A 16,460-nucleotide genomic window follows, 5' to 3' on the forward strand; every position below is an offset into this window, starting at 1 on the left:
AGTGTATAGTTCTGTGAGGTATGTTCATGGCCTTAGGTATTGTTTCATAATCTACCCCTGCTTTAAAATTCAGTTCCACATTATCTCTGACCTGTTTTGTATGTCTATCAGTTTTCATGATGCTGTATTCCCAAAAGTGTTCTTTTTTTAAACTAAATGACAAAAGCAACAAGTTGCATTGAATTTTATTTAGAGTTATGACAATAAAACTAGCAAATTTTCTACCATTTATTCAAGTTTTATTTATAAATCACATTGAAGACCTTGACTAATTTTTCAAATTTTTGAGCTAATTTCCACTCAAAACTCCAGTAAAAACATTGACATTTGGAGATGTCATGTATAAAATGGGGGCTGCACAGTGGCGCAGTTGCTCTTGCCTTGCACCAAGAAGATCCTGGGTACGATTCCCAGCCTGGGGACTTTGTGCATGGAGTTGCATGTTCTCCCTGTGCATGCGTGGCTGGGTTCTCTCCAGGTATTCCGGCTTCCTCCCAGAGTCCATAAACATGACTGTTAGGTTAATTGGTCTCTCTAAATTCCCCCTAGGTGTGAGTGTGTGTGTGCATGGTTGTTTGTCCTGTCTGTTTCTGTGTCGCACCAGCACCCCTCCCCACCCCTCTAAGGGACAAGGGTGTACAGAAAATGGATGGATGGATGGATGTATAAAATAAGGAATAGTTCAAGGACATGAATGCTTTCGCACATCACTTCATCCCCTCAGAGTTTAGCTGAAAATATTGAAAACATTCCAGCTGTTTGAATTGAATTTGGATAAATAATTTTAATAACTTTGGATTTAAAGAGGGCACAGTAAATGAAAATATGTTCCAAATAGACAATTAGCAGGTGAAATTAGAAGGCGTTTCTGTATGCATTGCATATTTCCCTGGATATCTCGCAATTTTCTCTTGAGATGTTTTTCATTACGACTGCATTGTCAGACGTGTTGATTCACCGGTGCAGAGGGTAGAAAGGCATAAAATACAATCTATTTACAATGACTTACCAGGAGGAATTGTAAACTTTGCTCCCAGCAGAGCGCACTGAAACAATGGAGCAGTAAAAACAGAGCATGAGGGAGGTAGTAGAAAATATAAGTAGCGTGAAGAATCTTGAGTGTTTCAGGGCATAAAAGAGGGAGGTAAAGGGAAGAAATAGAGGCAGGGAGAGAGGAAGAGAGAGTGGGAGTATTATAGGGCGTTAGAGTAACAAGAGGAGAGCAGCTGGGTGTGAAGCAGTAGTTGAGTGGAGCCACCTGCAGTAAACCAATCCAGATTTATTCCTCTCCTCTGCTGAGCTCAGGAGGGTTTCTGGCCAAGGTAGGGCATTAAATACACTCTGATTATGATGTATGGAGGATGGAAGACTCAGATTTATGCCTAAACATAAGATTTAATTCACATTTTCATTCAATGGATCCTATTATTTACAGGACTACTCATCGTATTTCTACTGTTTACAGGCAGCATTATCTATATGTATAGTTTTGTCATTAAATATATTTTTTCAGAGTTGAGAAAAAAAATAAACATTTCTACATTTTAGTGAAAATTGGGTTCAGGTCATTCTCTGCTACAACTGAGTGAGCAGGTGACTCTTTGCTGGAGACTTTCCTTGGATTGTGGTTTAATTATCCTGTAGGAAGCAGGTGTTTTCCATCAGGTTTCAGGATTAGAAGTTATCGCCTTTCATCTGTTTTTCTCAAATGACAATTTTATGAAGATTTCTTTTCTCCTATTTTCCTGAAGTCACACTCAAGCAGTCTAAAACACTGAGAAAAGTCACATCATTTTGCCTAAACCATGTATCCATAGTATTTAGCTTTTATATATGGCTACATTCACATGACCAAAATCCAATTCTTTTTTACGCCCATATGTGAACAATATCCGACTTTTTCATTCTGAACGGCCCAGTCTTGATCTTCTTACCCCCAAAAATTTGATGTGTGTCACTTTCAAATGTGGTACTAAATTGAATACATATTTAATAGTAATAAAAAGGCCTGCAGTCTGAATGTCATTGCACCTTTTATCCAACTTGTATGGCATTGACGTGACGTGTCATGATTCTTCACTAGAAGAAGCCAGATGTGGTAAATCCAGAAGTAAACAAAGGGTGAAGCATCACTGATAGTTGTGCTTTCTTTTTCTGTCCTCCTGTTCTTTAGTTTTGATCTTGTGAGAACAATGTCGGCTTTCGTTGTGCAACAACTTCAAAATTGATCCTTAGACGATACTTCTAAACAGTGCACTGATGTGTGATGTCTACAATCTTCTGCCCATTTGGGTTGCTTTAAGGTCATAAATGGCTTTTGGATTCCAATAAAAAAGCAGAATTGACCATTGTACAAAACAACAAGTACAAGATGGAAACCCAAATGTCTCCAGTCACTCTGACTCTGATTAAAGGACTTTACGAATTGCCTTTGATGGGAAGAACCATCATTGACAGAGTTCTTCTTTATTTCTGAGCCCTCCACCCTATAAAGGGAGCTAATTTCAGTAACTTATATCTGAAATGCTGTTTACTCTTTTATGACCCAAGTTGAGGGCTAGAATGTAGTCTAACCTGTTAAATGGAGGGCATCACTTTGTGGCTCAGTTCTTTCTTCACCACCCACATTACTGCAGAGAAGGCATCAATCGTCCATCCATCTCCTACTATCGCCTGTGAACAAGACACCAACATACTTAAACTCTTCAATATGATGCAGTGACTGACCCTGGCAGGAGCATTCCTGCTCATTTCAGCTGCTTCACACCACTCTGCTGCTTGTTGAAGGTCATGGCAGGGTTTCACCTCATCACCAGTGGATGAGGTGAGATCTTGCGGTTCCCAACCGTGACCAGAGTCCATGCATGAACAGCACAAACAAAATTGCTGATTAAAGGGAACCAATCCACAGGACAAATGTCTTGCTTTAATAAGAGAAGAGTGCTCTTTCAATCTTCTGCAATATTATTGACTAATAATGTGGGGGGCTGGAATTAGGGGGGGTGTTTAGTAGTATCAACAACGTAGTTCACAAAGAGTGAATAAAATTTAAGCTAATTATCCTTTGGCACATTTCTCTCTGTGTTTCTCTCATGTAAAAAAAGAGAAAGGACAATTAGGGTGTCCAGCAGGATGTTATAATTACAGTTATCATGTCATTAGTAAACTGTTAGCATTCTCATCTGTTTATTGGCCATGTGTAATCACTATAGTAATTATAGAAAATGGGAAGAGCAGGGCGTCGAGTTGTGTTTGTCCACTTGTAAAGAAAAAATATCCTCAGATGGCAGCCGAGATCACGCAAATCCTTCAAATTGGGATATTTGCCTTTTCCTCGCTTCTTCAAAACCTTCGCACACAAAGAAGAATGTTTGTGTAATCAAGTCTGTGCACAAGCCAAGTCCCTGGAGAGTCGGCAGGGTGGTGGGAGGCCACAGGTTGTTTTCCTTTTTCTCTCTCTCTTCACGCTGAATCATCTTGTTGTTTTCCCCTCCTTTCACGCCACTTCACTTCGTCTCTAATAGTGCTCTCTGTCTCTTTTTCCACACATCCCTCTGTCAGTGTTTTCTCCCTCACCCCGGCTTAAGAAAGCTCCCTCACCTCCTGTTCTTCTCGCTCCGACACGGTGGGAAATCTCTTTACTGTTTCAGCCGCTCTTTGTGTTTTTCTCTTTCTGCCTATTTTCTCTGACTCTGTCAATCTATGTTTTCTCACACTTGTTGGAAATCCATTCACGCAATTTGTTAGACACCCTCATTCATACACTTCTGCAAAGCCTGATGTGGAGCATTAAGCACGCTGCCATGGATGTGATTCCAATCACTTAAAGGAGTACACCAGATAAACCGTCCGTTGATGTTTGCATATTCTTTCCATAATCAGGATCCCAGAAGAATAGGAAGGGGCTGTATGCTAATGATTGGAAATCAGAACTTGAATCTTCAAATAATATGACATCTAACTGAACCATGTTACTGTTAGGAGTTGGAAAACCTGTGGGATTGGCTATTTGTTGTCAATTATAAGTTGTCAATCTAATCTGTTGATTTTCTTCTCTAATGTCACAAAAGTGAACATTTTACACTTAGGTTCCATTCTTATCAGCCCTGTTTAGTCCACACTCATTGAACTCTACTGGAAAATTTGTTTGGGGATGTAAAACATTTCTATAAGTATAAATCTTTAATGGGTGCATGTAGAAAGATGTCCTGCAATGAATTCATTACCCATATAGGAAAGGAAAACATCCCAATACCTTAGCAAGAATGGCAGTAATAGAAATAAATACAATGTATACCTTAAAAGACAAATTAAGTAGTATTAAATGAACAAAGTCACACATTTAAGATGTAACTAAATGTGATATAAGACCTAGTACAGAAATTCTAGAGAAACTCCTTTTTAGTACCTTTTAATATCCGTGGTCACCATCTATAAAACATTAAAAGTAAAAAACCTGAGAATAATTTAAAAATAATGTGAGTCACCAAACACAGCGAGTTTTCGGTTTTATTTTTTTTAGTTGCTTTGCTATAAAATACCAGTATTCTTTGAAAATAAATTAGGAGTTCGAATTCAATTTTGGATCCAACTCTGATCCAAAATGTGACTTCAAGGTTGGCAAACCATTTATACTGCAGTCATTTGAACAATATTTACAATTTAATTTTAATGTCCAGTCTCTGGAGGCCATGACAGGACTGCTATGTTGTCAGGACCAATCATTGTGCAGTTGTGGAGACATCTAAAAACTTCTGTAATCACAGACTTTTTCATAATTTTTCACATGCAGACTGTTTTTTCCCCTCCAACCTTTCTAAGGACATTTTCTTAGCATGAGGGGCTCAAAACATTTTCTATGAGTTTTTGTTTAATCATGAAGTCTATTAGAGTACCGGTAATACAACCCTCTATTGTCTTTGGTAAAGTGTATATTACACAGGCAGCTCGAACATAAATGTTAGTGAGTAGAGTTGCTTTGTAGATTTTTATTAAGAGTCTGTTATCATTTAAGCAGACATGAACAAATTACCCATTACTAATCTGTGAGTTTGACTGTTCTAATAATCTCTATCACTTGTTTTCAAAGTAGTTTTGGCACTGAACTTGTATTTGTCACTGTTTTCTTCTCATTAGAGTGTCATTTTGGATTAGAAACCCCTGTAACTTGAAAGGCTTGGTCCTCTGTCAGTATTTTTTTCTCCATTACACACTCAGTTTTATTTTTTATGACTCATTTTGTCTCCCTTTCCCCCCTCGCTGTGTTTAGTCTCAGATCCTTTGTAGTTTTCTCCCTGTCATCATTCTCTGTCTTTAATCCACACTCACTCGGTAGGTTTCCACTGTGTGTTAAAGCAGAACACCTGGAGAACACAACCCCACCTGTTTGTGTGTGTTTGTGTCTGTGCCAATAGGTGTGTGTGTGTGTATGTTATTTTTTTGTCCAGTGAGCTTTTTTGACTTGCTGACTTTCTCCTTTTTGTTGATGAGAGACAGATGTTCTTGCATTACTTTCCCTTTCTGACATTCACCCTCCTTTGACTTCTTTTACTTATTTTTTAGCCTCTGTTTTTAATTTTTCTTCAAATTTTATATCAAACTTTTGTTATAAAAATAAACTTTTGAAAGAATTGAACTTTTTCAAATTTTCTGACTTTTTCTGATTAACTTGTATTGGCCTAAATTAAATGACTTTGAAGTTTGTGGTTGTAATATGTCAAATTTTGAAAAGGTTTAATGGTTATTAATAGTTTTAAGGCTTGTTTTTCATGTAGCAAAAGTTGTAGACCTCAACTGGTCTCCTGGGCACCAGTTAAGGTCAGGATAATGAGAATTTATGACTCAGTGTGGTGTTTGGATTATCGGGGTCAGAGCTGGTGGACAGTAGGTTTACAGCCTTCTTCTTAACTAGCTTGCTGGTGTGGTGGGGGAAAAACCTTTTTTTTTTGCACTTTCCTGAATTAACCACTGTTGATAATGCTTTCATTATGGGGTCAGGCTGAAGGAAATAAATGCAGATTTCGGCACATTTACTAAGTTCATGCAGGCTAGCGCATCGATTTCTGTGCTCTCAAAGTGTCTGTTTTGACTCAAATCGGGCAAAGCTGGAAGTGAGCTCAGAAACAAGGTCAGAGCATTTGCATTTGGTGCCAAAAAAACAAGGATCTACCTCATTTGAAAGAAGGAACGTCATGAGTTTATTTTCATATGACTTCCACAGAGAATATGCGACTTATTTCTGCAGAGAGATCTGTGTGCGTGTGCATGTGTGTGTGTTGAGGTTTGCACTTGTGGGGAAAAGTTGCTGAATAGGTGTTATCAGGATGCAATACCAAGCAAGGCAGAGAGCCATAAATAATGCAGTGACCTGTCTTATATCCCTGCTTGACTGCTTAGCACCATTTACCGCCACTTATCTTGCTTGCGTGTTTGCGTGTGTGGGTGTGTGTGTGTGTGTGTGTGTGTGTGCGCGTGTGTGTGTGTGGTCTGAATCCAGTGATGTCTAAGCCAGACGAGGATAAGCGATGTTCAGCGGTTTTTGTTTGCACATTTGTTGTGAATATGTGGTCTAAATACAAACCTCTCCCTGATGATCTCCACATGCTCCTGTGGTTTGGGAGGGAAAAAAGGCTGTGTTGTGTGAAAATGAGGGTCAACAGGAGGGAAGTGTTTATGGAAGGGACGGAAGCTGAAACAAAGAAGAATTTGGGGTTTTCATGTGGTTTTCTTGGCCTTATAAAAGTCATAGGATGCTGCACAAGTCTAAAAGCAGAGTTAAAGTGTGAGTACTTTTTTGCTGTTTGATCATTCTTGGCATGATCTGAGTATTTTCTTCTTTTTTTTTTTGCCTGATCAGCATCTCCTCCTTACAGCATGCAGATCACAGATCTTCAGTGTAGAATACAAATTAGAATTCCAATTGATTTTGTGTTGGAAGCTGTGCTTACATGCTTGATTCCTCATTTACTCTAACAAAACATGTCTCACTCTCCCCGTTCTCTTTGTATAGGATGCATAACAAAAGTATTCACACCCCTGAACTTGTATTTCATTGTCATTTTATGTGATAGACTGAGACAGAACAGCACATAGCAAAATGTAATTCCAGATTTTATTAGAAATCTGAAAAGTGTGGCATGCATTTACTGTATACCCGCAGTGAGTAAACCCATTTTTCTGATACATTTAATCTAGTGCAGCTAGTAGAAAACGTCTAGGTTTACTTGTAGAGCACCACTCACATACAGGGTCATTCTTTTGCATCATATCAAAGGAACTGAAAAGATGACAATTGTGTTAAAAACAAGCAATACTGGAAAAAAAGAACAAAAGTAAAATGTTGACAAATAAATAAAAAGTTTTAAAATGCAAGTTTTAAAATATATTACTTGAGTGGTAAACTACAAAATAATGGCTCATTGCTTATTTAGAGAGCCAGAAGTTCTCACTTATATCATGTTTTAGGGAGTTGGTTCCAGAGCCTTAGAGGATATAAACTAAAAACTTCCTCTTCTGGTCCTGGGAGGACAGAATACAGGTCACACATGAGTCCTTATATCACTGCAGTGGCTCTCTGTGTGTCAAAAAATTTAATAAAAAAATTTCTTGAAGGTATATAAGAGGTTCTGATGTGTATTATGAGAATAATATTATATTATGAGAATAAAGTCATAGTATTATGACTTGATTCTCAAAGTACTGACTTTATTCTCTTATTATTATGACTTATTCTTGCATTATTTCGACTTTGTTCTCAATATGATTTCTTGTAATACAAGTTTATTGTATTATTTTGACTTTATTCTCATACAACTTTATTCTCGCAAACTAATTTTTTTTGTTATTTTTATTATTACGGCCCTAATATTCTGTCATACTTTATGGACTTTACAGGCTTTAAAGTTTTAATTCTATCCTTGGATAACCAGAGAGTCGGCCCATTTTCCTGGTTTCATTCAGCATTTTGGCAGAAGTGTTTTAGACAACCAACAGCTGCATGCTTGATTTGATTTTTTTTTTCTCCTGTACAGGCAACATTACAATAATCTAACCTAGTGAAAATAAGAGCTGCAGGTTTCTGTTTCTTATTTTGACACAACATTCTTCTTTCTGACAATATTTATAAGGTTATAGTAGGATATGGTTTATATGTTATATGGTCTGAAAACTGTTAAAATTTAGACAAAAACTCTTACAGACACATAGGTTGTGTTTTTTTTGTTGTTGTTTTTTGCCTCCTCAAGTCTGGTAAGTTTTAGTATCGAACAATAACTTTTGGACATATAGAGCCACTAATTTTTGGTCAAGTTCTGACATATAAATTTGTATGTCATCAGCATAGGTGTTGTAAAAGTTTGTACTACTCAATGATCTTGGGGGTTCACGTAGATGCTGAATAAAAGTGACTTGAGGATGGAGCCTTGAGAAGCTCTACATGTAGCCTTTGTTCACTTGGATTTCTGATTAACACATAAAACAACATAGTGGGGGTTTGCCACAATAAGATATGAAATTAGCTCAATAACAGATGACATGCTTTCCTCTGTTTTAAAGAATGCCTAGCTCTCCCTCCTTGCAAATATCATTGCCTTTCCACTGCAAGACCTGACATTTCAATTCAGTGTGCATATATCTAAATGATTGAGTGTGCAGATGAGCGAACACAATCAAACCTGCTTTAAATGGCATCTAATGCAAGATGATGTCAGCTGTGAACTCTTGAGCTCAATTTATGTCACTTGCTGCCCTATTTGGATTCAGTAATTGTTTAATGACTTTGCGTGGATCTTTTGGGGTTGATAGTTTCTAAAAGAGAATCAGACACAATATTTCATACAAACCGATCAGTCTGATTCCTCAAATGCTTAGAGGTACTATCTTTATCAGCTATAGGTCAAAGGTGAGCGATGGGAGATGAGAGGGAGCCATAATGCTGAAAACTGAATTAACAGAGAAAAGATCTATGCTGCTCAGTCGGGTTTTGTGCAGGTGGTTGAATTGTTTTCTTCTCTAATTCTTCATCAAGAAGACAGTTGGTCTTCTTGATGACAGTCGGCTGTAAGAAAAAGATAAACAGTCTTGGTAAATTTTAAAGGCCTGTCTGAATCCGCAGCCTTTTTCTGTTATGATACACAGAAAATTTATGGTTTGATCAGTCTGTTCTACTAACAGCTTCCCATCTTTCAGATTTGCACTTTGCAAGTTGTTGTTGTTCTTTGCATAACAATTACAAGAACCACTGTTTATGTGCAGCAAATACCATTTATATAATATGGGATGGATGATTAGACTTTGCTTTTGCCTCAGTTGCTATTATTTTGGCTCAAAGAAAAGCATTGAGTGTGTTTTATTGTTTAGTATGTATGTTGAACATTAAGAGACATGAAAACAGTAAGACATGACGTGTCTAAATATTTATTTAAAAAACACAAGAAAACGTTGGATGTTTAATTTAATGCAAAATGGGTAATTTAAACTCTAGATCAAAAAATGTATTGTTTTTACTAATTGCTTAGTTTTATACAGATATTGTAGAGATACAAGACAATTCAAGCTAACTGAACCAAAGTCACTTCAACTCCAAGCCACCTAACTTTACAAAAGCATCTCTTAAATTAGGTTGAGTTTTGTTCAATTAAATTAAATTCAGTTTCATTCAATCTATTGCCAGTGACACTGCTCATTTGACTTTAAAATTTTTAAACAGCACTTCAGTTTGTGATGAAAGAGCAATCAAATCTAAATGAACGCAATTTTTCAATCAAATATCTTTGTAATCTATTAAAGTTTATGACTATTTCTCACACATCACCCCTTCTAAAGGTTTGATAAGACAGAGCTATCTAAGCAAAGCTTCTGTAACTGGTATTTGGTTGGTGCTGCCTTCAGATTCTGGAGTGGTTAAACACTAATCCAGGTGGTGCTGATACAAAATGTGCATGGCTGGGTTACACGGCTCTTGTAACTCTACTCCTGTATTTCTGTGTGTCACCAGGGAGATTGAAAAAAGATAGGAGATGGACGGGATTAGTTGGTTCTTAGAGTGAGGGAGAGGGAATTAGAGAGATCAGACTGCTGATCATTAATTGTTAGCAGACAGAGTGAGGCAGACACCAGGTACAAAAGCCAAAATGTCAGTCACGTTGTTTGCTGACTGCTGAAATCTGATCTTCTCTCTAAACTTATCTTGCTTGAGACTTAAACGGCTTATATGTATCAGATCTTGAGTTGGCCTGTTTTTTATTGCTACACATTAATCAAAATGAATCTAATCACTATTTCTTATTCATTTTAAACTGTAATAATTGCATGTAATGGTGATATCTGGTTATGTGTTTATGCTGCGCCTTATGTGTGCATGTCTTACTCTGCTCAGAGATGGTTTACAGTAGCCAGTCTATTAATAGCTTTAAACCATGTTGTATTCTGCTGAGCAGTTTGGCCTGGCTATGCTAGCCCTCGGAGCACAGTGGTAATAAATAAAACGTCATAGCACAGAAGGTCTGATGGTGGCTAACACAGCCTCCTCAGACAGACTCTGCTCTCTTCAACATTTCTCCTGGAGGCATGTCTCGTGATGCGTATTTAGCCGTGGCTCAGTAAATAATGAACTCTGTCAGGAGTCCAATTGTGAGTTTGTTCTCCCGTTCTCTGGAAAACAGGAAATTATTTTAGGGTGTTGCATACCAGCCAAGTATTTTCCCATCAATCAGCCAGCACTGGCAGATGCAGTTTTCATTTAAATAACCTAGTCCGTCGTGGCCATCGTTTTCCCCAAATATTTACAGAAAATCCATCTGCTTTTTTGCAGATACAGTGATTTTTTTTCTTATTATTATTTGTTACTGCTGACATAAGGCCATCTATTGTGGTTGCTTTTTCAAAACTGTAATCAAAAGATATTTTCCTTTTACTTCCTTGAGCAAGCACTGGTCACACTTTAAATCCTGAAATGACATTGTGATTATCTACACTGCTTTGTGAGAAGAGAGTCTGTTACTACAGTTTTCTGTTACTTTATTTGTGCTATTTCAATTTAAAATTAGAGGTTTAGATTAATATTTCCTAATGTATTTCAAAAGTTGACTCTCCAATCATTGTGTTGGGGGATGTGAGGTCAAATACCACACTGTCCAAATTTTAATTTGTAAAAAGAATGCACCGTTTTCACTTCAGAAGTATTTACTTTTTTTTGTCTATTACATAAAATCTTAATAAAATGAAGTTTGTTGTTGTAACATGACATATAAAAAATTTGACTTTCTTGTAAGAAATTGTAAGAAGGATGGAACAAGAAATTAGTAAAAGGTAAAGATTGTAAAAATAAAAACCTATAATTATATTTTAATTTACAATTCCTGAACAGTTAGATGTCCAGAGCTGAGAGTTTGTGCAGTCAATCAAAAAGAGCAGCCGTTTTAGTACAAAAGAGCCCATACATTTCATACAGTAGAGTTGTGTGTGCTATGCTGCTGGGTGAAAGAGATATGAATGTGTTGCCCATCTGTGTCAGATTGAATCTGCAGCAGTGAATAAGTGGCATTGTTTATGACATGAGACAGACATATGACTGCTGACAAGTGGATCCGCTCTGTGACAGTAACTGTGGCTTCTGGAGGGCTGAGTGTGTATGATGGCAGGTCTGTGTGTCATCATGAACCACAACAATGCCTCTGTTCATCAGGTTGTTGAGATTCTCAGTTTCTCATATCCTGTCTTTATGAACTGATCTCTTATTTTGATTGCTCGCCTGTTTTCTTTTTGTTTGTTTGTTTGTTTTACCCCAATTACAGATAAAATCAAAATGAAAAAAATGTATTTTTGATGATAATTGTGTTGATTCACAACAAATACATAACACTGACCTTGATGGCACTCTTATCTGCTGATGTCAACTTCAAAGTGTTATTGAGAGCTTCTTCTGATTTTTTTTTTCCTTTACTTTCAATTTCTTCATGATTTCTTCTAGTATCTGAAGTACATCTGTAAAAAAAACATTGAGATAATAAATTATTTAAAACTATTTTCATATTAGCACATTTTAGGAAAGGTTAAAATCTTTAATTAGAGATACAAACAGTTAATAGACATATGAATAATTGTCATTTAATGCTTCATTAGATTAAAATAATTCCAATCGATTAACTAACATCAGTCTTGTAGTTTGACCACCAACCAACAGATGACACCATCAGTCATCCTTAAATGAGCCAGAGACAGAAATAAATATGGCAGAGCCATACCAGAATGAGAAACTAAAATAAAGTCCATTGTGGGATGCAGAATGCACTTCATGCGTTTCTGTTTTTAAACATGAATACTCGGCAAACTCCTTTAATTTCACCTAAACAGTGCTCATTGAAGAAACTGTTAAAATATATTTTGTTTCTTGTTTTAAATTCAGCATATTATAAAAGGTTTAGCCTTTTATGTTGTGGAAAGATGATTTATTTCTTGAAAATGGCCGCTTGTCAATTACTGTATATTTCCGACTATAAACCGCTACTTTTTTCCGCTTTGAACAATGCTGCTTTTCTGTGGATTTTTCTTCAACCACCAGGGGGCCCTTTAGCAGGAAGTGAATTATTGGTAGTCAAAATTGGAAATCAAAGAAGAAAGTGCTGATTTTCTTTTAGAACAAGCACATGCTAGCAGCAGGCACAACGGGAGAAATGTTTTCAAACTCATAACCCTTCATCATGGAAACCACACGAAGAAGTTTATATGATGCAGTTTTTAAGTTGAAGGCTATCGATCTGGCAGTATAGGAGGGAAATAAAGCCGCTGCACGTAAGCTCAGCATGGAAGAAACCCTGGTTCGGTGTTGGAGACGCAGAGCTGAGTCCTTAATAAATCCAGCAGATTGAGCGGCAGAGATACCAGCGGCTTAAAGCCCAGTGTGTCTTATATATCTACGTTTCCAGTTTCAAAAAAATACATTTGTAGATGCCATATAGTAAGATGCGCTCTATAGTAGGTATGGTAATATAGTAATTTTGGTCACCAATGTTTAAAATAAGATCTTCTTATAAATCTAAATGAATTGAAAGATAAATCTCATATTCTTTCTGATGTCACTCATGCCTCGTCTGTTTCCATTCACCCAGCCTCTGAGCCATGCGGTGGCAACTTAGATGCCACGTATGCCGGCTACATCACCACCCCTGGCTACCCGCAGGAGTATCCACCCCACCAGAACTGTCAATGGGTTATCACAGCCCCGGAGCCATCGCAGCGCATCGTCCTCAACTTCAACCCACACTTTGAAATTGAGAAACTGGACTGCAGGTGAGCGAAAAACACACAGATGATCCTGATGACTGGCAGACAGGAGGGCTATAGAGAGAAATATTGAGAATGAATTGGTTCAATTAGTGGGGACATTTAAAGTTATATGAGAAGCTACAGTGAGTCTGGGTTTCTTCTTTCTGCCTGCAGCTTTGGGTCTCGCCTGTTTCTCAGTGAGAGTTGCTGGTGAACTTCAGCCCACTCTCCTTCTGTTTCTCTGGCTTTCACTTTGCCATAATAATCACTTTGGGACCTCCCTAGGTCCCCTGTCTCTAATTATCAAAGTCTAATTACGACACATTTACTGTTCCAGCAGGCTTTTTCACACTTTGGCTGCATTAAAACAGATTAGAGGATTTGGTGTTCGTCACGTTTTCGGCTGTTTGGCTTTGGTTGCACAACGAGGCCGACAGGAAGACGCCATTAAATCAAAATCAAGCAACCGGTAATAAAGGCAGGCTGAAGGATAAGTTGTGGAAAATTGCATTTTTGGATTAGAGTTTTAGGAGGCAATCAGAAATCATGTTAACTCAAAAGTCTATTTCTCCAATAAATAACTAATTTTCTCACTCACTGTATCATGTTCACCAAATAAAAGAACAATAACTGAATTTGGAGTATCCAGTTGATTTCACTTTTGTTACGCTTTCTTTTTTTTAATCATGTGTTGCACTATTTATCAATGAAAAAGAAAATCTTTTAACTTAGACTTCTTTTTTTGCACATTATAAAATAGTCTAAAAGGCAAGGACGTTAATGTTAGCAAGTCAATGTTGTCTAGAAAAGGAAGTTATTTAATTGCATTTAAACAGCGATATCCGTACCCATTTTTTTAAAACTTAGCCAATTCTTGTGAAGCTTACTCATATGTCTTGGTAAATTTCATGTTGCAGAGGCCAGTGTTGCTTCAGCTTTAATGTTATTACAGAAAATCTTTTTCAAGCAGCCTTTGATAAATTGAATGTCTGTTCAAAAGCTTTATTCCAGTAATTCTCATCCTTGTCTACATTCTCTCTGTTTTCTGGCCGATGTTTTTTTCCATGTCTCTTTCTGTCTGCACAGCCATGCACTTTTATATTAACAGTAGCAAAAATTGGCTGTAGGTTCTGTGACATTTTGTGGTTTTGTGAGATTTCTTTTAGCATCTTGTGGTTTGCTCTCAGGACAAAGCTGCTTGTGCTGCAAGGTCATGTTGGCATTTGATTATTGCAAGCCTTTTTTTCCATCAGTGCGACAGATGATTTAAAGTTATTTTAAGATAAGTAGAAATGGATTAGTCAGACTCATTACTTGCTACAATCAGAGATTTCTAATCTACACAAATTTTTGATCTGGTATTCAAGAGTTAGAAGCACACAATTTTAAATGTCTGAGATTTTATAATGGAAAGCCTCCTGCAAAATACAAAGAAATTATCTAATCATGTGTACCTGATGTGATAGGCCATTGTTTGATTTTAGTCATCTTAGATGGGATATAAATGGGGTTGTCTTAATATATTCCTCAACAAAAAAATTTATTATATTTTACAAAGGATTTTATTTTAAAATATATTCAGTTTTTATTATTTGACTGTTAGTTTTGTTCTAATTTATTTTACATTTTAAATTTCCACGTTTAAATCTCTTAAAATCACATGCACACTTCCATGCAGTGTCCTAACATTTTCACGTAACTGTACATTGTTGCTGTTGTTCATTTGGCAAATATCTCACTGCAAAAGCAAAAAAGCTTGCTGAGTAATTATTCTCTAATTTCTAGTGCAAATAAGACAAAACTTACTTACAAGTAACTTTTGAGCAAAATATAGGAGATTGTTTTGTCAATAATTTCTTAATATTCATGAAAAAGTAACATTGGCAGATTATTTAACTTGTTAGAAGACATTTTCCCATATTATAAGATAAACAAACTACGATCAGTGGAGGATTAATATGGTTTTTGTGACATATAAAACATATTTGTGGTTGGGAATTTTCAGGGAGTCTGAAACTTACAATAATTAGCTGAGTAAGTTAGCGTTCACTGCTCTTAGTTCAGTGTGATTTATTTTGACTAATATTTTGTACAACCTTTTCAAACTTCTCTACTACATCAGGTGGCAAACCTCCAAGTCAATACTGAAAGTAGAAGTTACTGCAGACATTTTAAACAATACAAAATTGCTGACTCACTATATAATGGACCTAGAGAGGACAAACTGAGCACAGCTGGTGACATTTACAAGATGTCTGTGGACCTAAAACATTGAAACTGGCTCGTGAAGTCTTAAGTGCCACAAGATCTACTGTCTGCAAGTTCCTATCTCTGTGGCTGCCACAAAATGGGTGAATGCTCCACATACACAGTAGAGAGAGACCTTTGGGAGGTAGTGTGTGTAAAAAATCTGGAGATTTAAACTTTCTGGCACAGATAGCAACAGAGAAAAATACACATACAGTAGTACACACACTTACTTTTCCAACCTCAGTCTGCATTTCAGTGCTTTTTCATCCACTTATTAACATTTCAGCCATATTAATTATACATAGGTGAATTCTCCCCACTCAGATGTACCAAAATCATTCAGACATTTCTTTCCTGGGATTGAAGCATCAATATTTTACTGGCTGTCTGTTTGTTAACAGCCAGGGAAGTAAAAAAATGCCCACTGTGCTTTGTTCTGGTTTGCTTTCCCACAGAGCTGTGAAAATGAAAAACATACTTCTCCCTTTGTCCCCGGGCTCTTGGTATTTCTTCAGCTATACTCACTGTCCAGTTATACAGGGGATTTCTCCATTTTCCTGTCTGGATGTTTCTCCATATCTCCCCTCACCACCTCCTCTCTCACCCTCTTGACTTATCTTGTGCCTCTCTCTTCTCAGATCCATTTAAGGTTCAGCCGTTTCCCACAAGAATGAAGTGTTGCAGGAATAAGAAATTACATGCTCTGATTTTTTAGTTTGTTTTTTTTTAAGACCTGATCTAGCCTGCAGAGTGAGATATTTGCAGTGTTGCTGGTGCCCTTTGGTGAGAAGCTATTTAGGTTTACAAGCTCCTGGCCCCGAGTGTGTCTTCATGAGTGTGTGTGTGCCTGAAACTGAGCCATTGGGTTCAGAGGGCACAAAGAAGTAGGAGCTGTTGGTGTTTGCTTCTATGTAGGATGTACATACATGGTCATCCACTGATTGTGA

At 37.1% G+C, this 16,460-nt stretch overlaps 1 protein-coding gene across 3 annotated transcripts in view; it reads left to right on the forward strand.

The window, feature by feature from the left end:
• The window catches only part of LOC122839624 (neuropilin-2-like), a 116,585-nt gene that overhangs the window by 4,643 nt on the left and 95,482 nt on the right, over nucleotides 1-16,460 (forward strand). For 2 of the 3 annotated variants that reach the window (XM_044131400.1, XM_044131401.1), the window contains exon 2: nucleotides 13,107-13,287. In XM_044131400.1, coding sequence (XP_043987335.1) covers nucleotides 13,107-13,287 — 181 coding nt within the window. Of the gene's footprint in view, nucleotides 1-12,710; nucleotides 12,977-13,106; nucleotides 13,288-16,460 lie in introns of those variants that run through there. The other variant, XM_044131402.1, reaches the window with a different exon arrangement.

This window comes from Gambusia affinis, linkage group LG11 (assembly GCF_019740435.1).
Source record: "Gambusia affinis linkage group LG11, SWU_Gaff_1.0, whole genome shotgun sequence".
NCBI lineage: Eukaryota > Metazoa > Chordata > Actinopteri > Cyprinodontiformes > Poeciliidae > Gambusia > Gambusia affinis.